Source organism: Apodemus sylvaticus, chromosome 21, assembly GCF_947179515.1.
Source record: "Apodemus sylvaticus chromosome 21, mApoSyl1.1, whole genome shotgun sequence".
NCBI lineage: Eukaryota > Metazoa > Chordata > Mammalia > Rodentia > Muridae > Apodemus > Apodemus sylvaticus.
Window position 1 is genome coordinate 12,541,381 of NC_067492.1, and position 27,512 is coordinate 12,568,892.

Genomic DNA, 27,512 nt, shown 5'->3' on the forward strand with positions numbered 1-27,512 from the left:
GGAATGGCTCTAGATCACCCCTTAGCCTCGGACACTGGACTGGTCCAGGCGGGGCGGGGGGGGGGGTAGGCGGGGCGGCGCATGCGCGGAGCGTCGGGGCAGGTGCGTACTCCTGAGGGAGCTGCAGGCTCAGTGTCCGTGACTTCTCTTTCAGTGCTTCCCGTGGGGGCTGAGTGGCGGTGAGTGTCGGGTGTCGTCCTTCAGCCTCCGGGCGTCGGGGATCTGCGGCGGGAGGACGCGGATCTTCTGCTTCCCACGCCGCGCTAGCTGCACCCATGTCCCTACCCTTGGACTCTTCTTCGGAACACTCGCTTGGTGAGCGGCGGGTGTGAGCTGTCACACTGCTGAGATCTGCCTGCCGCTCGCTGGCATTGCGACCTTGGGTGTGCGACTCGTCGAGTGCGCGTGCCCTGCCGCCAAACTTTGGAGAAGCGTGACACTGTGGGCGCAGTGAGCTAACTGTTCTGGATGGCTACGTATCTAGGGAGCTGCTGTCAAAGTTCCTTTACTGAAAAGTCACTTAACTGGCTGGTGATGTGGGTATCTGTAAAGATCCTCCCCCAACTCCACGGTACACTTGGCAAGGAAAGTAATGTTTAGGGTCCGTTATATAGGCTTCGAGGACGACTGTGAGTGTTTTCACACTAGATGTATGTAGAATTGCAATATTAGAAGCCTCTGTTAAAACTTAGCGAGATCAAGCAAAATCCCAAAATCCCAAAATCAGTCCCAGCTCAGGGGAGGAGGTGTAGGCAGGAATCAGGAGTTCAAGGTCACCCTCAGCTACATAGGGAATTTTAAGCCAGGCTGGAATACATGAGACCCTGTGTCAGTGACAAAACCCACTTTAAATGTATGTGACTTTGCACTGGCAAAGGTATTCTCTTGACACCCTTTCTGTCTTGTACATTCAAGCCTTGGTATTTGGCTGATCGAACTGAAAATAAGCCTTTTCATTTTCAGTGTTAAATGTCAGCTTTCAGCAGATATTTATTGGGCACTAAATATTTGCACTTTCTAGACTTCTTCCTCACAGGCTTCTGTTCTATCACCTGTGTGCAGACTGATTTCTTCTCTTCTCTTCTCTTCTCTTCTCTTCTCTTCTCTTCTCTTCTCTTCTCTTTTCTTTTCTTTTCTTTCTCCCCTCCCCCCCAACAGGGTTTCTGTGTAGCCCTGGCTGTCCTGGAACTCACTCTGTAGACCAGACTGGCCTCAAACCCAGAAATCCACCTGCCTCTGTCTTCCAAGTGCTGGGACTAAAGGCGTGTGCCACCACTGCTGGGCAACTAATTTTTTTTTTTTCTCTAAAATTCCCCTAGTCTTAGCAGACTGCTTGCCTGCCCACCTGGTACTAGTAAGAGATTGTTCCAGAATGATGCAGAGGAGACCTATTCTTTTGAGAAGCAGTTTAGTGGAATTCAAAGGTAGTAAGCAATGTTGACTGTTATCTTGCTAAGGTTGATAGTTGAGATGTGATTTGTGTGTGTGCGCGCGCCTGATTGTCTGTCTGTCTGTCAGTCAGAAGGTTCTCGCTGGACTTAGTTTTCTTCTTCCACCATGTACATTTTGAAGACTGAATTTGAGTCGTCATGCACTTGGTGGCGTGAGTTAGTGTGTGGTGTGTTTGTATATGTCTGTTTTGTAACCTCAAACTGTCTGTTTTGTGTTTGGGGGCTGACCTCTGTCCAGTCAAACCTCATTCCCTATCTCTGTCTGCCTTACAGATTTGAGACCAGGTTTCTTGTTAACTGTGCTAGCTTGCTGTTTTGGCTAGGTCGGCTGGCCATGAGCACCTTCTTGGGGTCTGTCTGTCCCTGTCTCCTCATTAAGGGTTACAGACACCCAAGGCACAGCAAGAGCTTTACCCGCCAAATATCTCCCCAGCTCCTTGCTTATTTTAAACTATTAGAAACGGCAACTCTACTGTAAGTTTCTTTCTTGAGCAGCAATAGTAGAAAATCTTTCTAAAAGAAACACAGGTGGCATTAAAATATGAGGATGTCACCTAGTATAATACCCTCTGTTATCAGCCCGCATTTCCTCATACTAGTGTCTCTCTATTTAAAAATGTGTCTGCTGGTGCTAAAGCAAGGACTTTGTTGAATAAGGGCTTAGGTTAAATATTGTTCTTCTTGCCTTGAGTGGAAGAAAACAAAATTAACATTTTATTCTTTGAAACAGCCATCTAGAATAAGCAACGAGAAGAGCCCATTTTTATTTCTCAGTTAAAAATAAAATGAAAACGCTTTTTCTTTTTTCTGGCTAGCCCTGTAGTAATATACATATTTTAAGTATGCTTTTGTCACAATGGGAAGAAAATACATGTAATTATGTGTGCTTATGTTTGTTTATGATACACATATATAGATTAGTAGCCAAATGCCTTCTCAAGTACAGATACTTACTAACTTGTGGTCAGATTATGGACGGATATATGCACTGTGAGTTCAGACCTTCATTTAAAGGGCAAGGTGAAACATTGCCATGGCTGGTGTTTGGTTGGCATGACACACGGCCCTTGGTTTGACCCTCTGCTCTGAAAAGCCAATGATTTTGGTATACCTAATGGACTGATAACCATAGCTTTCCCTGGTTTATGTCACCATGCCAGAATGTTTTAAGGTAGAGCAGAATCTTCTAACACAAACCCTGTTTTTAAATAACATGTTGCATATAGTATGATACATAGATATGCATTTTTCCAGACATGGAAAAAAATGTGGAAACAGAAAACACAATGCTGCGGGGCGTTGGTGGCGCACACCTGTAATCCCTGCACTTGGGAGGCAGAGGCAGGGGGATTTCTGAGTTTGAGGCCAACCTGGTTTACAGAGTGAGTTCCAGGACAGCCAGGGCTATACAGAGAAACCCTGTCTTGAAAAACCAAAAAAAAAAAAAAAAAAAAAAAAAAAAAAAAATACAATGCTTCAATGAATGATAGCCCATCTGGTATACCCGTAGTGTGAGCCCAGCCTGGGTACCACTGCTCAGCACCAAGAGAAAGCATGCCTCTGCTATAGTTTATGCTATAGCATAAACTTTGCTAGTTTATGAAAAGTTTACGATTTGAACAACATCTCATCTTTCTATGATAATGAAATTGAGAAATTGTAAGGTGGGCCATCAGAAGTTGGAGACCATATGTCTGTGTTGCTAATTAAATTGCTCAGAACATCTTAAGTTTGTGTTTGACCTATAAAGGAACAAATTTGAGGGCTGCTTGATCAAAATGTACAAAAATATTTTGACAAGTATGTTTTTGAAGTGAAATAGTCAAGCCATTTTCTAGGTGGCAGATCTGTATTTTCGGAAAATACAAGTGAGATGAAAACAAACTTAACTACAGTCTACGTTCTGTTCCATTATTGCATACGGCAGATGTTGGCGCTTACCTCCGTAATCTTGGCTTCTGAGGTGTGTAATTTGTGTCATTGAAAGAACCTGTAGGATTGGAGAGACGGCTCAGTGGTTAAGAGAACTGATTGCGGTTCCAGAGGTCCTGAATTCAATTCTCAGTGACCACATGGTGGCTCACAACCATCCATAATGAGATCTAATGCCCTCTTCTAGTGTGTATTAAGACAGCTCCTCTATACTCATAAATACATTATTTAAAGAAAAAAAAAAGCATTGACTACTCTTCCAGGGGTCTTGAGTTCAATTCCTATAACCCACATGGTGGCTCACAACCATCTGTAATCGAATCTGATTCCTTCTTCTGGAGTGCATGAAAACAGAGCACTAATACATAAATAACAACAACAACAACAACAACAACAATAATAACAATATAATAATAATAATAATAATAATAATAATTTGTAGTCAGTGCCTTGGCTGTGTTTCCATTTTCCATTTCAGACACTGAGCTGGGAGGAAGAAGCTGATTTGTGGTCTCTAGCTATGGTGTAGGTTTGGTAGTTTCTGAAGGTAGTGGTTAAAGCTGCAACTTAAGGTAGTGGCTTTGCTTTAGTCCTTGGGAATTATTTATTTAGGTTTCTTTGGTATTTGTTGGAATTGAAGTGGGCAGTTTGTGAATTTCAAAAATAAATATGTGTTTCTTGGATTTTTTAAATTAAAAAAATTTGAAGCATAAAGTACATACCAAATTTGCCTACTGTAGTGAGTTTAGTGATGTTAGTGCATTTGTAGGATTGTGCAGCCATTACCAGGACCTAGTTTTAGAACATTTTCATCAGCCGGGCAGTGGTGGTGCACACCTGTAATCCCAGCACTCTGGGAGGCAGAGACAGGCGGATTTCTGAGTTCGAGGCCAGCCTGGTCTACAGAGTGAGTTCCAGGACAGCCAGGGCTACACAGAGAAACCCTGTCTCGAAAAACAAAAACAAAAAACAAAAAACTAACAACAACAACAACAAAAAAAAAACCCTAGAACATTTTCATCACTTTAAGAAGCCTGTGCATGTCCATTTACGAATTAACCCTATTTTCACCTTTATTCCTAATCAACTGGTGGTTTGGTTTCTGTTTCTGTGAACAGGAGTGTGACCTTTTGTAAAAACTGTTTCAATATGTGTCTGGTGTCTACTCCTCCAGAATAGGGCTTTTCATGAGGATTCCAGCATGAAGCTAGTGAGTAGCTATTATATAGTTAGGCCGCATTTGTTTGTGTTTACCTGGTTAGTGACACTGGGTGGCTTTACATTCCCGGGCCTAACTCTGAAGAATAATGCTCCCAGCCTGGTGTGGAGGTACACGCCTTTAACCCCAGTCTCTGGAGGCTGAGGCCTGCAGATCTCTCAGATCAAGGCCAGTCTGGTCTACCTTGTGAGTTTCAGAGCAGCCAGAGCTGCCTGGTAAGACCCTACTTCAAAAACACTGCGAGAATAAAGGAAAAAATGCTTCTGCATACGTTCCTGTAGGTCTCAGTGGGAGGTTAGGCTTTTCTTTCTTGGGTGGATGGCCAGGTATGCTGCTGCTTTCTTTATCTAGGTATCGGCATACTGCTGCAGGTGGTGCAGGAGATCATCTCTCCTCCCCCTAACCCTGGGTGGTAGTGTCTGGCTTCTGATGCAAAGGTGGTTCACTTTAGAGTGCTGCAGAAACAGCGCAGCAGAGACCTGCCTGCTGTTGATGTTCCCTTTGGTCCTCTCCCTGGCGGAAGGTGTGGCGTCTTGGTGGTAGGTCGCAGCCTGGCCGTAGCTCCCAGTCAGCCTCAAGGTCGCAAGGAAAAACTTCACAGTATCCTTTTAGATATTGTGGTTTTGTATCCCATCATATCTACAAAATGTCCTTCCGTGTACCCTGCTTCTGATGTGAAGAAAAGGAGGAAGGCGATTACTCTAGAGATGAAACTCAAAAATTATCTCCCAGCACAAAGGTGGCCAGCCAGTGGTGGTCATCTCATGGGAGCCAGGAGTTTCCCAGTCCACAGTCTCAACCATCTTGGAGGATGAGGGGATCAGTGGAGTTGTAAAATCACCAATGTTCATTGTTAAGTCGGCTTTTGTCACTAAGAGAGCCAGACCAATCAATGATATAGAAAAGCAACTTGGAGGGTAGACAAAAGAGCTGTGTAGAGGCGCCTGTCTCTCAGCCTGCTGAGGAGCTAGGCTGAGCCTTTCCAACATGCTCAGGGAGCATACGGAGCACACATATACACAGATGTTTATGCCAGGCCATGGGGTGACTGCCGTGCTTCGAAAAGTGTCAGAGTTTTCATACTGTGACATTCAGTGGTGGGGCAATAGCTGCTGATAGTGACTGCGGAAGCTTTGGAGGAAGCACTGCAAAGGGTAATTGTGGATTGGAAATTCTTAGCAGAAGGGATATTTCATGTTGATGAAACCAGCTTGTTCTAGAAGCGTATTGCAGTGAATGCTCATCCAGAGTGCGAGAGAATGCTGGGATTCAGAGACCATGTGACTCTGCATTGGGAGGAAATGTGGCATTCAAATTAAAGCCTTTCGGACCTACTGTTTAGAGAATTCTAGAGCATTCAGGAATGTGCGCCAGCAAACAGTTTGGTTTTCTATTGCCATAACTAGAAAGCAGATGACATCAGCTGTGTTGGAGAGCTGGTTTCTGAACTGTTTCATTCTACAAGCTAAGAGATATGACAGGTAAAGCAGCACCCCGTTCACAATGCTCCAGACATTGATGGCGCATGGTTAAAGTGCATCCTGAGGTGACAGTGTCATGCCTGTTACTGAACACCATCATACTTTTCCCACCAATGGACCAGGGCGCCATAGCTACATTTGAAGCACACAGTTCATACCAGGCCTTTGCCCAGGCTGAGGAAGCCTCCGAGGGTTTTGGAAAGGCATCACTCTCCACTGTGCCATCCAGAGTATTGCTACTGCATGGGGAGAAGTCACCCAGCAGTGCGTGAACTGCCTCTGGAAGAGCGTCCTGAGGATGTATGTGAGTGCACTCAAAGGCTTCAGCGAAGATGCTGTTGATATAGTCAGTAACAAGACATTAGCTTTAGGGAAATGGCTGGAATTGGACATTTATGAGGAAGAGATTCATGAGCTTGTCAGGATGAAGAGTTGATGTAACTGCAGGAAGAAGGAAGGGAAGCAGTTGAAGTGGAGGAAGACGTTATCATGCCTAAGGCACCAAAAAAGTTCACAACCAGGAAACTGGCAGAAGCACTTGCCACTAGCCGGGTCATGCAGATGCTAGAAGTTGAGGACGGCCATAGTGGGGAATTTGTGAGTGCTGACAGGCTGACACAGGATGCTCTGTGTGCTGTGGAGAAACACATCACAAAACCCAGAAAGTGGGGAGTCAAAACTTGGCGTTTTCTTGGAAAATACGATGTTTACTAAACCAGTGGTATCCTTACCTCTGCCTTCCACAAGCTTTTCCGAGCCTCTCTATACCACAGTTGAGTGCTGCAGACTCTGCTGTGACTCAGTGTGCTGGAGTGTATACGTGAATGGTGAGCGTCCACAAGCCTCTCTGTTTTCACTTTCACTACAGCATTTGGCAATATTTGAGGTAACCAGTACTGCATTATAAAATAGACTTACAGTTTTTACTTTTATGTAAATGTGCATATTTGTGTGTTGTGTGTATGTCTGAATGTAGGGCCTGTGTAGTCCAGTGAAGACATCAGATCTTCTAGATCTGGACTTCCCAGGTGGCTGGGAGCCATCTTCTGTGGATGCTGGAAACTGAACCCAGGTCCTCTGGAAGAGCATGAGCTCTTGTGTTGAGTATCTTTTTAAGGGCTTCCTTAACTTAACTCTTCTTATATTGTAGAAGTATTTCTTCAGGTCTTTTGCCCCTCTAATGGATCTTACAAATTGGCATTTTACTGAATTGTAGGCCTTTTTATATTCTTAGATAACAGTCTATAAATCTCTTTGTGGTTTCTTTGTTTTAATAGATTGTAGTTTCTAGAGTAGTTTTAGGTTCATAGTGAAACTGATCAGAAATTACACGCCCTTTCCCTGTTTCCTCAACTTGTGCAGAGCTGTCAGAGTCCTGAAACTAGAGCTGTAAGTGTTCTATAGCTGATGCCACTGTCGCACTGTAAGTGTGCTGTAGCTGATGCCACTGTCACACTGTACTGTAGCTGATGCCACTGTCATTTTAAGTGTGCTATAGCTGATGCCACTGTCGCACTGTAAGTGTGCTGTAGCTGATGCCACTGTTGCACTGTAAATATACTGTAGCTGATGCCACTGTTGCACTGTAAGTGTGCTGTAGCTGATGCCACTGTTGCACTGTAAGTGTGCTGTAGCTGATGCCACTGTCATATTTTAAGTGTGCTGTAGCTGATGCCACTGTTGCACTGTAAGTGTGCTGTAGCTGATGCCACTGTTGTACTGTAAGTGTACTGTAGCTGATGCCACTGTTGTACTGTAAGTGTGCTGTAGCTGGTGCCACTGTTGTACTATAAGTGTGCTGTAGCTGATGGCACTGTTGCACTGTAAGTGTGCTGTAGCTGATGCCACTGTTGCACTGTAAGTGTGCTGTAGCTGATGCCACTGTCGTACTGTAAGTGTGCTGTAGCTGATGCCACTGTTGCACTGTAAGTGTGCTGTAGCTGATGCCACTGTCGTACTGTAAGTGTGCTGTAGCTGATGCCACTGTTGCACTGTAAGTGTGCTGTAGCTGATGGCACTGTTGCACACTGTAAGTGTGCTGTAGCTGATGCCACTGTCGCACTGTAAGTGTGCTGTAGCTGATGCCACTGTTGCACTGTAAGTGTGCTGTAGCTGATGCCACTGTTGTACTGTAAGTGTGCTGTAGCTGATGGCACTGTTGCATTATAAGTGTGCTGTAGCTGATGGCACTGTTGCACAGTAAGTGTGCTGTAGCTGATGGCACTGTTGCACTGTAAGTGTCCTGTAGCTGATGCCACTGTTGCACTGTAAGTGTGCTGTAGCTGATGCCACTGTGCACTGTAAGTGTGCTGTAGCTGATAGCACTGTTGCACTGTAAGTGTGCTGTAGCTGATGCCACTGTTGCACTGTAAGTGTCCTGTAGCTGATGCCACTGTTGCACTGTAAGTGTGCTGTATCTGATGCCACTGTTGCACTATAAGTATACTGTAGCTGATGGCACTGTTGCACTGTAAGTGTGCTGTAGTTGATGGCACTGTTGCACTGTAAGTGTGCTGTAGCTGATGGCACTATTGCACTTTAAGTGTGCTGTAGCTGATGCCACTGTCATACTGTAAGTGTGCTGTAGCTGATGGCACTGTCGCACTGTAAGTGTGCTGTAGCTGATGCCACTGTTGCACTGTAAGTGTGCTGTAGCTGATGGCACTGTTGCACTGTAAGTGTACTGTAGCTGATGCCACTGTTGCACTGTAAGTGTGCTGTAGCTGATGCCACTGTCCCACCATCACCACCTGTCTTAGAGTTTCACTGCTGTGAGCAGACACCATGACCAAGGCAACTGTTATAAGGACATTTAATTGGGACTGTCTTACAGGTTCAGAGGTTCAGTCCATTATTATCAAGGTGGGAACATGGCAGCATCCAGGCAGGCGTGGTGTGGAAGAGTTGAGAGTTCTACATCTTCATCTGAAGACTGCTAGCAAAAGACTGACTTCCAGGCAGCTAGGATGAGGGTCTTATAGTCCACGCCCACAGTGATACACCTATTCCATCAAGGCCACACCTCCTAGTAGTGCCACTCCTTGAACCAAGCCTATACAAACCAGCATACCATCCCATTGGATAAAATCAAGATTTAATGTTTTAAAATTACATTTCCTTATTTTTGTAAGTTGCCACAACTAGGACAGCTCCAGGGACAGACCTGACTGGGGAGAGGAGGTAAGGAAGACAAAACAGACACAAAGCCAGGAAAGCTGGGTCAGGTGGTCTGGGTCCTTCGCTGGAGAAACAGCATCTCCCCTATTCAGCTTGGTTATTGTGCAGAATTGAACAGGAAGTGGGGTTATTGCCTACAGCTGAATCAAGAAGACAATGGGTTATTGTATGCAGATAAGGAGACAGGGTTTATGGTAGACAGCTGGATCCAGGAGACAGGTTTAGCTTATCTCTGTAGGCGCAGTCTGTGTAGGAGAGGTGGGTAGAGGAGAAAGCTGTGGTGAATATTTCTTCGCACACTAGCAATACAGACAGACACACACAGAGACCAGAGGGGAAGGCATTGCCATTTTCTCCGTGGGTGTGAGGGTCTGGAGTCCTTGATGTGGCTGTGACAATGTCAGTAAAACACTTTTACCTGGGACTTAACTCACTCAGGGCTTCCTCTGCTCCCTACAGTGTGTGTATGTGTGTGTGGGCACGTGTGTGTTGTGGTGCTTGTGTGGCTTCTGAGAGTGAGTTCTCTCACTGTGTGGGGCCAGGGGATCGAAACTCAGGTCATCAGGCTTGGCAGCACGTGCTTTTGTCTGCCAAACCATCTTGCCAGCCGGGGACTTTTAGTTTTCTTAACTGTGTTCTCCAAAGTGCAAAAGATTTTAATTTTGATGAGATAATCAAAATTTTGTTTCATGGATAATCCTTTGATTCATCTAAGAAGTCTTTGCCCAATAAAATGTCTTGCTTTTTTTCTTTCCCGCCCTTCGTTGTAGTGAAATACACTTAACGTAGAATGGGCCATCTTACCCATTTCCAGGCACGGTATTGAACAGGTGAATGGGGGCTAGAGAGATGGCTCAGCGGTTAAGAGGAAGGACTGCTCTTCCAGAGGTCCTGAGTTCAAATCCCAGCAACTACATGGTGGCTCACAACCATCTGTAATGGGATCTGATGCCCTCTTCTGGTGTGTCTGAAGACAGCTACAGTATACTCATATAAAAACAAACAAACAGGTGGATGATGTACAGTGACCACTTGTGTGTGTGTGTGTGTGTCTGTGTCTGTGTCTTGGAAAAGGAACTGTCTCTTCCACAGCTCCCATGTCCTCAGGCTAGCAGCTCCTGCATGTGGACAAAGCTTTTCAGTCAATGCCATCGTCACTGTGGGGTTTGGTTTGGTTTTAAGAATATTTTCTTCAGCATTGTATCCCAACCTTATCCCTGTTGCAGCAGGAAATGGCTTTCTCCTGCCCCTGCCTCCTGAGTGCTGAGGTTGCAGGCATGGGCCCCTGTGGTGTAGTTGGAATGACTACATAACTCTCACAGTGGCCGAACCAGCGGTACACGGGGTGTCCAGTCTCCCAGTGTCTTTGCAGCCCCTCCAATACTTGTATTGTCTTTTACTTTGGAAAGACTATTTAGCCCGAGAGTGGTGGCACACACCTTTAATGTCAGCACTTGGAAGGCAGAGGCAAGTAGTCTCTGGAAGTTAGAGGACAGCCTGGTCTACAAATCAAGTCCAGAACAGTCAGGGCTGGTTACACAGAGAAATCCTGTCTCAAAAAAGGAAAGGAAAGGAAATACAAGAGTATTTAGGGTGTGGTGTGTGTGCGCGCGTGTGCAGGTGCCCTTGGAGGACAGAAGAGGGTGTTGGGTCCCTTGGAGCTGTAGTTACGGGGCTGGAGCTGCCTGATGTGGGTTCTGGGCAACTCCAGTTCTGGAAGGACTGAGGTATCTCTCAGCACCCCCTCCCTCCCCACCCCTCAGCTTTCTTTTTGTTTGTTTGTTTGTTTGCTTGTTTGAGAAAGTCAGGATTTCTCTATGTAGCCCTGGCTTTCCTGGAATTTGCTTTGCAGATCAGGCTAGTTGCAAATTCATAGATCCACTTGCCACTGTCTCACAAGTGTTGGGATTAAAATCTACCTGGCAATGATAGCTTTCTTAATAGATCTGAGGTAGTTATATCTTCTCATTTAGGAGCTTTTAAGAATTAAACAAGACGTGGTTCTTTTGGTTATGTTTCTGAATTAGAAAATGAGGCAAAAAAATAGCAGAATAATACTATAACAGACACTTTAATAACCTTGGTCCCTAATTTTCTATTTTGTAGTTGACCCATTAAACTAATCCTGGGAGCTTGGATTTCTGTTTTTAGTACAGTAATTACTTTTGTGCACAGATCTGTTAAATTTGAAAACTGCTTATTGCTTGTTTCTTCATTAGCTAAGTGTCTGAGCCAGATAAGAAAGCGGTCTGCATTCATTCACATTAATGTGAGACTGATTATGGCCCTTATACCTCACTTAGAGGAATATACAATTTAAAAGAAGTAATAAGCCAAATTTTTTTCTTATAATTAAAGTCCTTAAAGTCCAGCTGTTGACACAGGCAAGAGCTCCTGTCAGCCTGACTGCTTTTCCTCTCTAAATCCAGGTAACGCGCCAGCTGTTTCCATCACGGCTGGTTCACACTAGCACTTTCTTCTGATAAAGGCCATTGCTGTCTCTTGAAATTACAAGTGTGTCCTCACATACTCAATGCACTCTTGTGTCCACAGGTCTGCACCTACTCGTCCTCCTAAGATGCATCCTGACCTGTCTCCACACTTGCACACTGAAGAATGCAACGTCTTGATTAACTTGCTTAAGGAATGTCACAAAAATGTAAGAATCCTGAAGAGTGACTGTAAGGCGGAAGTTACACTTAGGTACAACACTAATGAGACATGTTCTCTGTTAGTGCAAAGGGACAGTGGCAGGGCATGAGCAGCATGTGTGAGCTGCGTGAGGCTGGACGTGTGTGGTTCCGTGTTCTTTATGACTGGTGAGGTAGAATCTGTGTGGTCCTGCGCAGAAGCTGCAGGGCATGTCCTCATATGTCTTAGTGAAGGATGCTGGGACGGTGGCCACATGGCGTCATTCCAGGTTGTCCCTTGGCAGTCACCTTTACGGAAGCGTGTGTTAAGTAGCTGCAGCTTTCGGATGGCCAGATTTGAAGGGTTTACTTAAGTCTTGGTGGAATGGAAAGTAGAAAATGTTGCAGATCAAGTTAATGTCTTTGTGGATGTTGAATACATCGTTGTTACAGTTTTATGAAGCATTAGTGATTTTCTTTAACTTTGTGCTTCTGTTTACCCTATGATACTGTAAACTGTAGATACATCACACTTAGTAACAGTGACTGCCACTCTATTGGAGGACTAAGATTAAGATCAAAGAATGATACTAAGGAATGTCTGCAGCCTTGGCAGACACATTCACTGGGTCACAGGATGCTGTTGATGACAACACACTTTGGGCAGACAGTTTACACAGTATCTGTGTGTGTGAGTGTGCATGTGCATGTGCTCACACATGCACATATATATGGATTAAGAATATGTGCTCTTACGCAGGATCTTGGTGGCACACCTCTCATCCCAGCACTAGGGAGGCAGAGGCAGGTGGATCCCTGGTGTGTCTTGAAAAAGACAAAGAATTAGGCACTCTTGCACACACTGGACCTAACTGGAAAACAAATCAGGTGATATAAGTGGAATACAGCTTCAGGGTTTTAAAACGAAAAATGTCAAGTCTTGTTTGAAAAGGGATCCGACTGTGTTGACTTAGTACAGGACGTTTCCATGCTGTGTATAGTAAACACAGACAAGGGCAGAAAAGAGCGAGAGACTTCAGAGAGAAACAGCTCCATTTTGCCACTGAGCATTAAGCCTGGGGTACTGCCTTTTCATATGCACTCTCTACCTTAATGAATTAATGGTCAGGAGTTTCAGTCTTTGTTTTCAAATATTCTTTGTGGAGCTGGCAGGGTGGCTCAGTAGGTAGCAGCGCCTGCTGCCAAGCCTGAAGCCCTGCATTTGACCCCAGAACCCACAGGGGAGAACCAGGTGCGGAAAGCTGTGTTTTGAGATCCGCATGGTGTGCACACAGCATACACAAATGTAATTTCTAAGTTATTCTGTGTTACATGTTATTTGCATATTAACATTCAGTCTCATACTATTACAAATTTCAATCATTTTAAGCATTTGGTTCTGTTTTTCATTTCTAAAAGATTTCATACAGTAAGGGTAATATCTCAAATTCTAGAACCAAAAGGTAAACTTTAAAAATTAATATCAATACATACACAAACAATACATTTATAGTTCTAAGTGTACAGTTGAGTGAGTTTGACCAGTACGCATGCCTCCACGTCACAGTCAGTGCATGATGTCCCTCTCATGGGTGTCCCTGCGGAGAGTGCAGTGCTCCTCCCTCTCACCCGGCCCTGGAGCTGTAAATGTCCTCTCTGCATCCCTCTGCCGTGCCCGTAGCTCAGTGGCTCCTATTTCTGAGTGTGGTGCACTGTGTGAATTTCTACAGCCTGTTTCCATCCTGGTAGACATTGGCTCTCTTGGAGTTGCGCTGTGTTGAATAAAGCTGCTATGAATATTTGTTTACAAGCAGTCATGAGAACATCTTTTTATTTGTCTTGGATGAGTGCATTGGAATGGAACAACCAGATTGTGTGGTGTCTGTAAGAAACCGCCAGGCACTTTTCCATTGTGTGCTGTGTAATGGTGTCACCAGCACTTGCTATAAAGGTTTGAATCTCAGCTTTAATGGCTGTGAGGATGTAGTAATGTCTCCTTTTGATTTTAAGAATGTGTTTTTCTGATGGGTAATAATTTTAATTTTTTTCATGTGCACCTTGGCCACTTACACAATCTTTTCCTTATGTTGAAAAATTTGAGTTGCCTGAATTTTTTTTAAGTGATATGGAATATAAGTCTGATAAGTGTGCTATTTTCTTTTATTCTATAGTTCTATAGTATTGTCAGTCTTTTCTTTTGGACCGGGTCTTACCTTGTAGCCCTGGCTGGCCGTGAACTCACAGAATCTCCTGCCTCTACCTCCCTAGTGCTGGATTGAAGACTTGTACTACCGACCATACCTGTCTTCTCTCTCTCTCTCTCTCTCTCTCTCTCTCTCTCTCTCTCTCTCTCTCTCTCTCTCTCTCTCTCTTTCTCTCTTCCCTTCCCTCCATTCCTTCTTAAACATTATAAAATTTATTTTTATTTTTTTGTGCATTGCTGTTTTGTGTGCTTGTATGTCTTTGTGACAGCGTCAGAAGCCCTGGAACTGGGGTGCTGGGAGTTGTACCCAGACCCTCTGGAGGAGTAGCCAGTGCTCCTAACCACTGAGCCGTCTCTCCAGCCCTCTATTTCTTTCTTTTTTTAAATTTATTCATTATTATATGTAAGTACATTGCAGCTGTTTTTAGACACACCAGAAGAGGGCGTCAGATCTCATTATGGATGGTTGTGAGCTACCATGTAGTTGCTGGGATTTGAACTCAGGACCTTCAGAAGAGCAGTCAGTGTTCTTAACCATTGAGCCATCTCTCCAGCCCTCTATTTTTTAAAGATATATTTCAAAGAGAAACTTGCAATTTGTTAAGGTCATGTTTATCTTTTTCTTTTATGGTTTGTCTTTTTTTAATTTTTTTAACTGTCCTAAGGATCTTCGCTTGTTTCCTGTGGTCACAAAGAGAATATTTTTCTGTCTCTCTCTCTCTCTGTGTGTGTGTGTGTGTGTGTGTGTGTATGTGTGTGTGTTTAAACTAGAATCATATGGTTTTGCTTTTATATGTAGGTCTCTGGTGGATGAAGTTAAGTTTCATGTGTGGTATGAGGTGTGATTTTTGAAGTCCATTGTTTTACTGATAGGTACTTAATTGTCCTAGCACCATTGGTTGAAGAGACTCTCTTGCCTCTCCATCCTCCAGTTTATCTTCAGAAATCACCTGACTCTACGAGAGTAAGTAAGTGTGTTCCTGGCTCGGCAGCCTGCCCGCTCATTCTTAAATCTAATGTCTCTTTTTTTTTTGGTTTTTCAAGACAGGTTTTCTCTGGGTAGCCCTGGCTGTTCTGGAACTCACTCTGTAGACCAGGCTGGCCTCAAACTCAGAAATCCGCCTGCCTCTGCCTCCCATGTGCTGGGGTTAAAGATGTGCACCACCACCGTCTGGCTAATGTCTCTCTTTTTAAAAATTGTTTCTCTTTTCCAGCTTTTTAAGGATTGAGGTTATATATTGGAGCTTAATTGCCAGAGTGCTCGAGTTCAGTACCCAGTACTGCCTGTCTATAACCGAGCATTTAGAGCAAGGGCCTTCAATCTTCCTACACTTACCCATGCTGTGGTGACCCCCCAACTATAAAATTATTTTTGTTGCTATTCATAACTGTAACTTTGCTACTGTTATGAATTGTAATGTAAGTATTTGATATGCAGGGTATCTGATATTCTACCCCCAGAGGGGTTGAGACCCACTGATTTAGAGGAAGTGGAGGCAGGAGGATCATATGCTCAGTGATCCTTAGGAACATAATAAGTTCAAGGCCTGCCTGAGCTACGTGGGATTCTTCTCACAATAAATACGCAAAAACCCCAACCTCTTCAACTTCTCAAAAGAGGATTTCATGTATGTATGTGTGTATATGTATGTATATGTGTGTGTATGTAGGTACGAATGCCAGGGTGTGTGTGTGTGTGTGGTGTGTAGAGGTAGATGACTACTTGAAGGATTTGGTTTGTTCCTCCCACCTTGTTTTGAGGCAGGACCTCTGATTTCTGCCATTGTGCTGGGTGAGAGAGCTCTGGTCCATTTTGTCTCTGCCTCCTAATTTGCCCTGTTAGTGTTGGGGTTACAGACTCAGCTCCGTGTAAGGTTTTACAGCACCAAACTCAGTTTGTCCGGCTTCTGAGGCAAGCACTTTATATTACTACACTGCGCTGTCTCCTCAGCCGTGTGTCTGTCCGCTTTCTCCTCAGCCGTGTGTCTGTCCTAGGACCACACAGCCATGGATACTGTTGCCTTGAATTGGCTCAAACCCACACTCCAACTGTGTCCTTTCTTTTTGGAGATAGGTCTCACACTGTAGCCCTGGCTGGCCTTGAACTCACAGATCTGGCCTCCTCTGCCTCCTAAATGCTAGGATTAGAGGCATGCACTGCTATGCCCAGCACAACCATGGTTTTGGCTATTCTAAAACCTTTGAAATTCCTCAGATGTTTTAGAACTAGCCTGTCACTTGAAAAAAAAATCTTACTAAGTGTTTTTCATTTGGTGCTGACCATTTGGGTTTTGGACAGACAGACAGACAGACAGACAGACACACACACACACACACACACACACACACACACACACCCATAGGCAAGTTAATTTACTGATTGAAATTCTCTGCTGGATAGGCATGTTGTTGAGTTTCAAGGGCTGTCTGGAGCTTCTTAATTAATCTTGATCCTAGGTTCTCTGCTGCTCGAGTGTTGAGTGAGGTGTCTGTTGTGGCTTCTAAGAACCTCGTGGACTCTTAGCTGCTTTTCAGCCTCGGCTTCTACAGTTCTTGTAGTTACTGCAGCCCTGAGACACGTCAGCCCATAGGTGTGGTGGTCCTGTGTGGTACCCTTAGCTGACAAAGCTACCTTTCCCCCAGAGCTGTACTACTCAGCCCCCTGTCAGGTGCTGTAGAAGGAAGGTAAACACGGGGTTTGCCTTGCTCTGCCTCTTCTCAAATGCTGCAGACCTTTACCATCTGTGGTTTTCTCACGTGTTCTAGCCATGCGTTGGGTTGTTGGAAGACCAGTTCTTTCCTAAGGATTTCAAATGGAGTTTTAATGGCTGACACTAGAACAATTGCATAGTCACTTGGAAAAGTTAAAATCAGATCCTTATACTAGACCTATGAATATAGTCTGGCGGGTCAGGGGTTAAATGTCAAAAGAAAATATGCCACACACATAGTAAAAAACCGTGTGTGTAGCCTGCATATGTGGAAGACTGGCCATGAGTCACTAGTCTAGGTGCAGTATCTATGTAGTTACTTAATGTTTACAGTCTGGGTTATAGACCTGTCTTATTTATTTAGTGCTAGCAGTGTGGACTCATGCATCCTGGGGCTATGATCTACTAATACAGGTTTTGTGGCCCAGGCCGGTTCAATCTGGGCCCTGGGTGTCTGTCGGTGTGCTGTGTAGAGAAGCTAGTGGTAGCTCAGGCCTCCCTCAGGTAAGACATGCTCAAGAGGCAGAGGCAAGATGACCAGGAGCTCAGGGCCGGCCCAGGTTACACCTTTAGCTGGGCGTGGTGGCCCATACCTTTAATCCGTGGCCTCAGAAGTGTGTCATGAGTAAAACCACATGGTTATAACTTTATTCCAGATGAGTCATCTAGCCACACCAGAGGGAAGGATGACCAAAGTGAAGTCAGGTGGACATGGGCCAAGGGTGGCATTGCTGTTGGTAGAGCGCGGCTCTTGCCGTGGTGTGGGTCAGCCGGTTGAGAAGCGCCTTCCATGTGTTCTGTGGCCCCAGAGGTGAGTGGTGAGAGACTGAAGCAGCATCACTGGGGCCCTGCACCCCTCCTGCTCACAGTAGCACTGAGCTTCAAGTCAGAAGCATGCCTAGGTGTACTTCCGTAGAAAGTGCTGCAACTAAAGCTGCAACTTCCTGCCGTTTCCAGCGCCTGCAGAGGACTCTGGGTGTGCACCACACACTGCCCCGGTAGTTAATTGATAGGATGGTAGACTGAGTCATCTAGCTGCTGCCCCCAGTTTGTGTAGCAGTTTTGATCTCTCTGTTCCAAGGCTGTGTCACTCTGGCTGTCCCTTTCCATGCGGGAACAGCAGTGTTCTCTGGTCTTCCTCATCTCCAGTTGGCTGTGCTGCAACACAGTTTGGCAACCCCTCGTTGTCTCTGCATCGGCAGCATCCGCAGGCTGCGTCTGATGGACTGGCTTGTCTTGCCTACATTTGTCAGCAAGACTCCAATCATCTGCACTTAAAATACAGAATGGAGAGCAGCTGTCTCTGTGAGGGCCCTGGAAGTCCTTAATGTGGTTTTCTCTGGTTTATAAAGGCAATATTTAAATAATACATGTCATTGTAGACAGTATGAACAACCCAGGGAAGCATCAAGGGAACAGGAGCTCCCGCTCCTTTGCCACCAGAGAGAAAGTTGCTGAGAGGAGGCTTTACAGAGCGCTCTCTTATCTCTCTTTCCCCCTTTTTGGGGGCTGGAGGTGTCTTCCTATTAACATTTTAAAAGACTTACATCTTCCCCATCCTGAGAACACAAACATAATTGCAGTAATCCCAGGCCTCAGAGCAGACTTGAAGGAGTGTTTGCTCTCTCCTCTCTGTTTTCTGTAGCCAGCGAGGTCGCTGCCGCCGAGGTTATACCAAGTGCATGTTGAACTCGGGGTGTCTCCTCCAGCACTTGCCCCACTCAATAACCTTGACTCTGTCACCTGGGGGTGACTGCTCTCCCTCGGTCTGCTTGGCTGCCTAACCTCTACCCTAAGCCCGGTTCTTGGCTATACCATGAGAGATTCTCTTGTCATGTCAGCGACTGAAATCTCTGGCTCAGACTTTTTTCCTGAACTCTGTTTATCTCTGCTTTATATCAGCTCCATGGGCTTAGCTGTTCCACAAACAGGCTCAAGTTGTCCAGACAGACTTAGCTCTCCTGAAACCACCCCCCCTTCTGTCTTAGTGACAGCTGCCTGTCAGACAGACACTAGACTTTAATTTCTTCTGCCCCACTTCTCTCCAGCCTCTGGAGCTGTCTGCTGTCACTCTTGTGGGAGGGTGAGAGTGGGCAGAACTGATAAGTACTTGGAGTTATACTGAAAAAGAGTTTTCCCGTATTTAAATTTCTATCAGAGTTCTATGTCTGTTATTAAGTTTGTTGACAGTTTCATGCATGTGTGCAGAGCTTTCTGCTTACTCTCTACATCCTCTCATCTCCTTCATCCCTCCGTCATCCCTCCTCCCTTCTCCCTCCTCACCAATCCCTCCGTCACCCCTCCTCATCTCCTCCATCCCTCCATCATCCCTCCTCCCTTCTCCCTCCTCACCAATCCCTCCATCATCCCTCCTCATCTCCTCCATCCTTCCGTCATCCCTCTTCCCTCCTCACCAGTCCCTCTTCTCATCTCCTCCATCTCTCTGTCTTCCCTCCTCCCTGATCTGCCCATCCCTCCTGGCTGATCCCTTTCCCACATTCATGCCTATTTCTTTTGTTTTACCACTACTGATTTTAATCAGGATGGATCATGAGCGTCTCCCAGTGACAGATTCTTGGGCCCCACAGCATGTCCGTGGACTACAGTACTGTTATATGGAAATAGTGCATTTTGTCCTCTACTGCAGTGAAAGCAGGGCCAAGGTCACTTTGTTCACTGCTGACACCCCAGTGTAAAAGGTGTTCAGATACCAACTCATAATACGTGCCTAGTACTCGCAGGTGCTAGGGAACTCAGTCCACGGTGCTTTCTCCAGTTCCCCTTGGGTATTTGGGCTCCATAAAGTGTCACTCTCAGGTGGGCTTAGCTGGTGTGGAGGTGATAGGACAGACGTTAGTTTTTATCTTAGGTTTTAAAAAGAGCACATGTGTATGAGAAGCAGCTGGAGTGCCGCTCAGTTGGTAAGTTTCAACTGTGTGTCTGAGGGCTGCGTTCTACGCAAGCACCGTGTAAGAGCGGGCACAGCAGCGTCCACTCAGTTGGTAAGTGCTAACTGCATGTATGAGGGCTGTGGTCTACACAAGCATGCATGTATGAGCGGGCACAGCAGCGTGGGTACCTGGCCCGGGGAGGAGCCCTGGTGCTAGCCAGCTTGCTAGGGTGGCCCAATGGGACATCTCCAGGTTCAGGAGACCCTGACTGAGAAAGTAAAGTGGAGAGAGATGGACAAAAACACCAGCATCAACCTCTGATCTCTATACACGTGCACATATTAGGGTCAATATGTATGTATGTACGTATGTATGTACATATGTATGTATGTACATATACATGGATGCATGCTTGGGGGCCAGGAGCTGTAGGCACTGAGTACTGTGCTGTGCTTTCTTAAGTGCTGTCTTCTATTTTTTTTTAGAAAGGGTGAACATGCCTTGTTCTTGTTTATTTGCTGTCACAGAAATCATTTAGGGAAAACACAGGAAGTGCTTGTTCTGAAAAGGCCAGTAGGTGACAAAGAGGAAATCATGGGCTATTTGAAGTATTTATTGGAACAACTCAGACTGTTTATTCATTATGGACCTAAGAAGTGCTTCTCCAGTGGCCCTGAAGGAGAAAAGAGAAATATCACAAGGTGTAGCTTACTAACTATGTGTTGTCTGGTTCCTGTGAAAACCATAATTAGGAAGAGAAGGAGAAACCTGCTTATTAGGCCACAGTTCAGCAGTTACAGCAGATCGCTGTGCTGTCTGGCCCACCTTAACCTTGTGACATGCAGGCTTGCCTAACTTTACTAAAGCTGGGTCCTTAGTGCCTACCTCTGCATTGGCCAAGCATCATCCATAGTTTTGGCAGCAGGGTTGGAAACATAGATGAGATTTTGTTTTGCTTTTCCAATGAAGCAGACTTTGAACTTGAGAAACATTTTTCTTTACATTTTTTCGAAGTTTATCTTTATTTTATGTGTATGGATGTTTTGCCTGTGTGTACATGCGTGTACCATATGCATGCAGTGCCCGTGGAGGCCAGACAAGGTTGTCAGGTACCCTGAACCTGGAGTTACAGCTCATTGTTAACTGCCATGTGGGTGCTGGGAACAGAACTCAGGTCCTCTATAAGAACAGTGGCGCTCGCAACCACTGAGCTGTCGCTCAGCCCCAATACAGGATTTTCTTACACACTAGTGGCTTATTTATATAAGCCATCAAATGATATTCTATATTTCTGATGTGTTTTGATGACATTTGGGATAGAGGCATGTGAAGCAGTGGCTTTGGCAGCAAGTGTATTATTAAATAACTTTTTCAAATGTATTTTAAATTACACATGCACACATAGGGAGGTGTGTGCATACACACATGCATGAGTGCAGGTGCCCACAGGCCAGAAGAAAACATGGGTACTCTGGAACTGGACTTGGGCCCAGTGTAGGTGCTGGGAATTGGATTTGGCCTCCTACAGAGCAGCAAGTACTCTTAACCACAGAGTCATCTCTTCAACCTGTAAATAGCTTTTATGGACCACTGTTTTCCTAGTGAAGACAAAGTTAGTCTTCACTCGTGTCACTGGGCCTGCGTTTCAGCCACATCCTTCTAGGAGGGATGCACAGGGCGTGGTACTTAAGGGAATGAGTGATTTTAGTTGATTAAACTTTATTTCTTTTTAAAGTATTTGTATGTGTTTTTCTGTCAGAGCATGTGTGTATGGGTACCTTTGGAGGTCAGAGGCATTGGATTCCTGACCAAGCCAGCTCAGTCAGTCAACAGGGTCTCAAGGGAGGGAGGGAGGATTGAAAAAGAAAAACAATTAAACAAAATTATAACATGACTCCAGCCTGTACTGAGGCTGAAGTTGCTTCATTTTATTTCTTTGTTTGTTTGTTTGTTTGTTTTAAATGTATTTGAGTACACTGTAGCTGTCTTCAGACACCCCAGAGGAGGGCATTACAGATGGTTGTGAGCCACCGTGTGGTTGCTGAGAATTGAACTCAGGACCTCTGGAAGGGCAGTCAGTGCTCTTAGCCGCTGAGCCATCTCTCCAGCCCGCTTTATTTTTTTTCCCCAGTCTGCTTTCATATCATCCTAGGTACATCCCCAAACCATGGTCAGTTCTTAGATCAAAGACAAAGTAATCAAGCAGGAAACAAAGAGATCACACAAGTTGGTAATCAAGTAAAGGGGTAAGCAAAGAGGTACACAAGGTCGTAATTCAGCAAAGGAGTAAACAGAGCCCCAGAGTCGCTGTTTCTAATATTCTTATCTGAGCCTACATCCTTGTCTGAGCCCAGTGACAAATGCTAAATTCCTAGAAGCAGCACCAAGAGCTCTCAACAGATTCCTCTGGAGATGGAGTTACAGGTTGTTATGTGGGGGTGCTAAGAACTGACTGAATTTGGGTCCTGGAAGAGTAGCAGTGCTCTTAGCTGCTGAATCATCTCTCCACCCTGTGATTAAACTTTTCTACTCTTTCACTATGGAAGGTTTTAATGGGTTAGGAGGCTATTTTGTGTTTTTAAACTAAGAAAAAATGTGTGTGCGTGTGTGTGTGTGTGTGTGTGTGTGTGTGTGTGTGTGTGTGTGTATGTACGAGAGTGTGGAGGCCAGGGGTCAGTATTTGGTATCTTTTTCAATCCCTGCACTCTTGAGACAAAGTCTCTCACTGACTGTGGAGCTCGTGGGCTGGGTGGGCTGATGAGTTTTCTGTCTCCTCCTCCCCTGGCTGCCTGGCTTTGACATGGGCACTGCAGGGGTGGCTTGGGTCTTTGACCTTACATGGATCACAAGATGACCCATCAAGTCATCTCATTCAGATTTGTGTGGATTCTGTCCTGCAAACATTTGTTAAGGATGGGGTAGGCCTCCTTAGGAATCTTGTTTAATCTAATTACTCACAGAGCGACATAGTAGGTGACATCTCCACAGCAGTGTCCTTTTACAGTCCGTGTTCCAGAGATGTTGGCAGATTGAAAGCTGAACTGCTTCTCCCTTCTCTTCCCTGTAGCACAACATTCTGAAGTTTTTTGGCCATTGCAATGACCTTGATCGGGAAATGAGGAAGTGCTTGAAGAACGAGGTAAGACTGGTGTCCAGAGTTAGGCTGTAGAGCATTTCTGGATATTCCGTTGTTGTTGTTGTTAGATTTCCTATACTTTTGGTCTAACAGCAAATCAACTTTACACATATGGCATTCTCTTTCAAACCAAGAGGACTGAGCTTGCTGTGGGAGCATCTTTAGAGAGTCGTCCCCTTTCTTCCATGTACAAGAAAATATTCAAGAAATGTAGCCTCTGGCATCAAGGCGGTGCTTTGTGACCTTGATGAACTGTTTTGTAGGTGACCGAGAGTCTTTGAGCCTCAGTTTCCATAGGTAAAGTGAGGGGGCTAGCTTAGGCTCGATCCTTCTTTAGTGAGACGCTTAGAGTCTTTGTGCTGTGAACAGCAACAGGGATCTTGTGTGATCATGTGACACTGGTGCAGGCTGCACCGTGGACCCGGACGGGGGCCAAGAGCTAAGCACCAGGCGTTGCCTCTTTCCAGGTACTAACCAAGCAGATCTGCTTTAAGCTTTTGAAAACAAGTTACTTCCATCTCTGTTTAATACATCAGTTACTTTATATCCAGAACCTTTTAAAGTAAGTAATGATTACATGTATAGGTGCTTCTATATATTAATATTATATATGGACTAAAAGATTCATTTTCCAGTTTTAATTAGATGTGCGTGTGTTTGAACCGCCTCTCCACCCCCACCCCCCATTAGTTTCAGTTATTATTTGAATAACTCTATACAGGGTTATGGTCCATTCTTAAATAGCCCAGTCTGATTTTTAAACTCCCAATTCTCCTGTCTCAGCTTGCTGAGTATTGGGTTAAAGGCATGTGCTCTATATCCAGGGGTTGTATCTAGGGTGATCATCTTTGTTATAACAAATGTGTGTGTTAGGATTTAAAGATGGTTCTTGAAAAATGTTTTTCCTTCATGTTCAGGGGCTGGTTTGTGTGGCCACTGGTGCTGTGTAATGTGCTTGTAGAAAACAAGTCCTGTGCTATTCTGACACCTACAGTTTTGTTCACACGTGTTCAATTCTATAGATTTTTGCTTATGCTTAGATTTATTGTCCCAGTGTAGTTCAGTAATTTTACCATTGTTTCGATGACTAAAACCTCACGTGAGCTCTTCTTCCCAGCTGGTCCTGAATGTTGTTAGTGGCCCGTCAGCTGGCTGTCACAGAAATGTCTTGTGTATAAGATTTCCTCTTTCCTTCGGTCTTAGTTAGCGTTCCTATTGCTGTGATGAGTCACCATGACTAGAGCAGCATGGGGAGGAAAGGGTTAATCAGGCTTACACTTCCACATCACAGTTCATCACTGAAAGAAGTCAGGCAGGAACTGAATTGAAGTTGGAGTCAGGGTCTGCTACAGAGAAGACTTCTGCCGTGGAGAAGTGCTGCTTACTGGCTCGCTCAGCTTCCTTATAGAAACCAAGGCCACCAGCCCAGGGATGGCATCACCCATAATGGGCTGGGCCCTCCACCACTAATCACTAATTAAGAAAAAATTTACAGGCTGGTCTGCAGCCGATCTTACGGAGATTTTCTCAATTGATGCTCCCCTCTCTCTGATAACTCTAGCTTGTGTCAAGCTGACAGAAAACTAGCCAGTGCACCTCCCCGTGTTTAGTGTTGCTTCATTTCTGCAGCCGATGCGTGCTCCGTGTGATCTCTCTACTCCCGAGTCTGCTCTGCTCTTTTTTTTTAAATTTCCTGTTCTTTTTTTGTTTTGGTTTGATTATTTGGTGGTTTGTTTTCAAACAAACAGGGTTTCTCTGTGTAGCCCTGGCTGTCCCAGAACTTGCTCTGTAGACCAAGCTGACCTCTTAAGTCAGATTCATCCGACTCTGCCTCCCAAGTGCTGGGATTAGAGGCATGCGCCACCACCTCCTGGCTTCTCCGTTCTTAATAATGGCACCAGAGGCTGTTCTGCCACCATCCCTCCGTTGGTGGGAACTGTTAAAGAAATTATGTGTATGTGTGTGGGTGTGTGCACATGCAAAGACATGCTGTAGGTGGCGGATTCCCTGGAGCTGGAGCTGGGCCTCACATGGGTGCTGGGTACTGAGATTGGGTCCTCTGCAAGAGTGCACAGGCTCGTGCCCTGAGCCGTCTGAGGCCCAGTGTGATGGGATATTCCACGCCACTTTAAAGGTCTGCATGATGCCGCTGTCTGCCGCCTTCTCCTTCGCTGTTACTGCGCTGCACGCCCTTCCTCCCTGTCAGTTCACTGTGTGCTTAGCTGTCCTTTTTAGTCTGTGCCGTTAGATGACGTCTCGCCAGTGGCTTTACCCTCTCACTTTCCCCTTTTCTTCAAGGCCATCTCCACGTACTCCATCAGCACACAATCCGTGTGCTCATTGATTTTCATGCCTGATGCACGTGTCACCTTTGACCCCTCCTCTTGTGGTTGTCATGGACCATCCAGTGTCAGATCCCTTTCCCTAGAATACCTCTCCCTCTCCCTCTCCCCCCCCATGTCTCTGTCTCTGTCTCTCTGTGTCTCTGTCTCTGTCTCTGTCTCTCTCTCTCTCTCTCTCTCTCTCTCTGTGTGTGTTCTGGGGTAGTGCTTTATATTGCCTTCTCCCAGGCAGTCCTTTTGCTCTGTTTTGTCTTTGAGACAGGGTCTCCTACAGCCCACAGCTTGGCCTCCTGCATTCAGAAATTTGTTTGAAGGGTCCCTGTGCCTGTCCTTCCTCACCTTTTCCTTGTTGTTGGTTTTTGTTTGTTTGTTGTTTTGTCTTTTGTTTGTTTGGGTTTTTTTTTCTGAGACAGGATTTTGCTGTGTAGCCCAGGTTGTCCCAGAACTCAGCCCTCTGCACTCAGCCAGAATTACCAATGTGATCCACCAAACCCAGGCTGGAGTAGCCTATTGATGAAGAAAAACAGTTTGAAAACTGTTACTTAAGGGCTGAGAACATGGGGTGAGATGCTTGAGGCCAAGGGGACCACCTGAGTGCCATCCCTGGGACACACATGGTGGAGGAGAGAATTACCTCCTAAAAGTTGTCCCCTGATCGTCACACATGAACCATGACATGTGTACACTTTAGACACATGACACATAAACACGTAGACATAAAAGTATGTACGTATGTATTTGACACAGCATCTCACCATGTAGCTCTGGCTGTCATAGAATTCATTCTGTAGACCAGGCTGGCCTCCAACTCACAGTGGCCCACAAGCTTCTGCCTTCCAAGTGCTGGGATTAATGGTGTATGCCACTACACCCAGCAATAAATGTGAATTTTTAAAACTGCCATTCAATGGGATTTATACAGTTCTTCAATCAAAATCTTTGCTTTGAGATTGTATTGACTGAAACTTGTTAGTGGTTATGTGGGTGACTCTTTGTGTTTGAGGTTCCTGCCTCAGATGAACAGAGGAGCTCAAAGGTTGAAAGTCTACATGTGTTGTTCTTAGCAGTTGGGGAGGGATTCCAGTCAAGTTCTTGGTGGTTTGTTACTAAATCTTCTATTTTTGTGTTTTTTTCTTTCTGTGTCTGTGGCCCCTAAAAGATGTTCCATTGTTCATATATGGTCACATTTTAATTTAATTTCTGTCTTTTCCTCTCCCCAGGGAAGAATAATTTATTTTGAAAATATGTCCATATTTACCTATTGATAATATATAAACACATGTATATTAAGACATTCTGGTTTGAGATTTGAGAAAATCTAAGTGCTCTTTCAACGGGGGCAGTAGGGGGAGGGTTATGACCAAGAGCTTTGTTTACTCTTCGTAGTGTTTAGAGAAACACATCAGAAGCAGGCTCCCTCACCCATCTGTCAGCCATGGCTTGAGTAATTTGTTCAATTCTTGTTCTGAACTTTTAATAAAGATATTGCTATTAAATTGACCTATAAGACAAGTCAATTTACAGGGTCAGAAGAAAGGGGCCAAGCCCTCTAAACAGTTGGAGAAACTAGTAACATTTGGGGTAGAATCGAGGGAAAGAGGGTCTCCGTTGGCCATCAGTTACCTGAAGGTTACTTTAAAGTTGCTTAAAGCAAGAGTAATAGAAGGCAGGAGGGGCATTTTCCAGAAAATACCGCTTCACTGTGGCAACTTCGAATAAGCAGAGCTGCCCAGCAGCTGAACAGGCTGCTCTCAAGGTAGTGACCCTGGTGATTAGACAGAGGAGCTACTAGGGACAAGGATAGGATGCATCTGTCCAAATGTCCCCTGACTCCTTTGGAAGGAGCTCGACGCCACTGTTGACAAGTCTGTTGAACAAGCTTGCGCCCCATGTTCCTTGGGGTCCCTGCCTCTGCTCTCAGGTTCAGGGAGTGTCGGTGAGTACACTGTAGGGCTTAGCTGATCCAGCGCTGCTGTGACCTGTCGTCTCTTCTCTCCCCTCCCCTCCTTCCAGTACTCACAGAAGAGGACCAGGAGCAGGGAGCACGGCGCTGCAATGCGAAGGAGGCTTTCTGATCTTCCAGAGGAAGCTGGGAGATAGGCTCACTGGATGCCTCGGCTGGGAGACCTGAAATCCCTTCCTTTTGGCCTCTAGTACTCTTTGAATGAAAAGTACTCTGTGAAGAACTGAACCACAGAGAACCACTGGAATGTGGGTTCTCAGTATGTGCTGAACTTTAGTGCCATGCACTGTGTCTGCGAAAGTTTCCTCTGCTGCTGCCCTGAGTCTGCGTCCACCTCATCCTGACTCACCTCCTGCAATAAAGTCCTTGGACAGTG

The 27,512-nt window shown here is 45.3% G+C and overlaps 1 protein-coding gene across 3 annotated transcripts; it reads left to right on the forward strand.

The window, feature by feature from the left end:
• Positions 1-83: 83 nt before the first annotated feature.
• Positions 84-27,512, forward strand: Cmc2 (C-X9-C motif containing 2). 3 transcript variants are annotated; one of them, XM_052166301.1, is made up of 4 exons: positions 84-102; positions 11,814-11,919; positions 22,763-22,834; positions 27,187-27,512. In XM_052166301.1, exons 2-4 carry the CDS (start codon positions 11,839-11,841, stop codon positions 27,271-27,273), a joined length of 240 nt encoding a protein of 79 aa, XP_052022261.1. In that variant the 5' UTR covers positions 84-102; positions 11,814-11,838; the 3' UTR covers positions 27,274-27,512. The 3 variants fall into 3 exon arrangements, with proteins under 3 accessions (XP_052022261.1, XP_052022259.1, XP_052022260.1); XM_052166299.1 differs by having other exon boundaries at positions 85-179; XM_052166300.1 differs by lacking the exon at positions 84-102 and adding an exon at positions 186-315.

Excerpts from the sequence above, each read along its gene's own strand:
- Cmc2 (XM_052166301.1), top strand. The coding sequence starts at position 11,839 with ATGCATCCTGACCTGTCTCCACACTTGCACACTGAAGAATGCAACGTC. Across the intron at positions 11,920-22,762 it reads TTAAGGAATGTCACAAAAAT|CACAACATTCTGAAGTTTTT; the intron begins GTAAGAATCCTG and ends TCTTCCCTGTAG. Across the intron at positions 22,835-27,186 it reads GGAAGTGCTTGAAGAACGAG|TACTCACAGAAGAGGACCAG; the intron begins GTAAGACTGGTG and ends CCCTCCTTCCAG.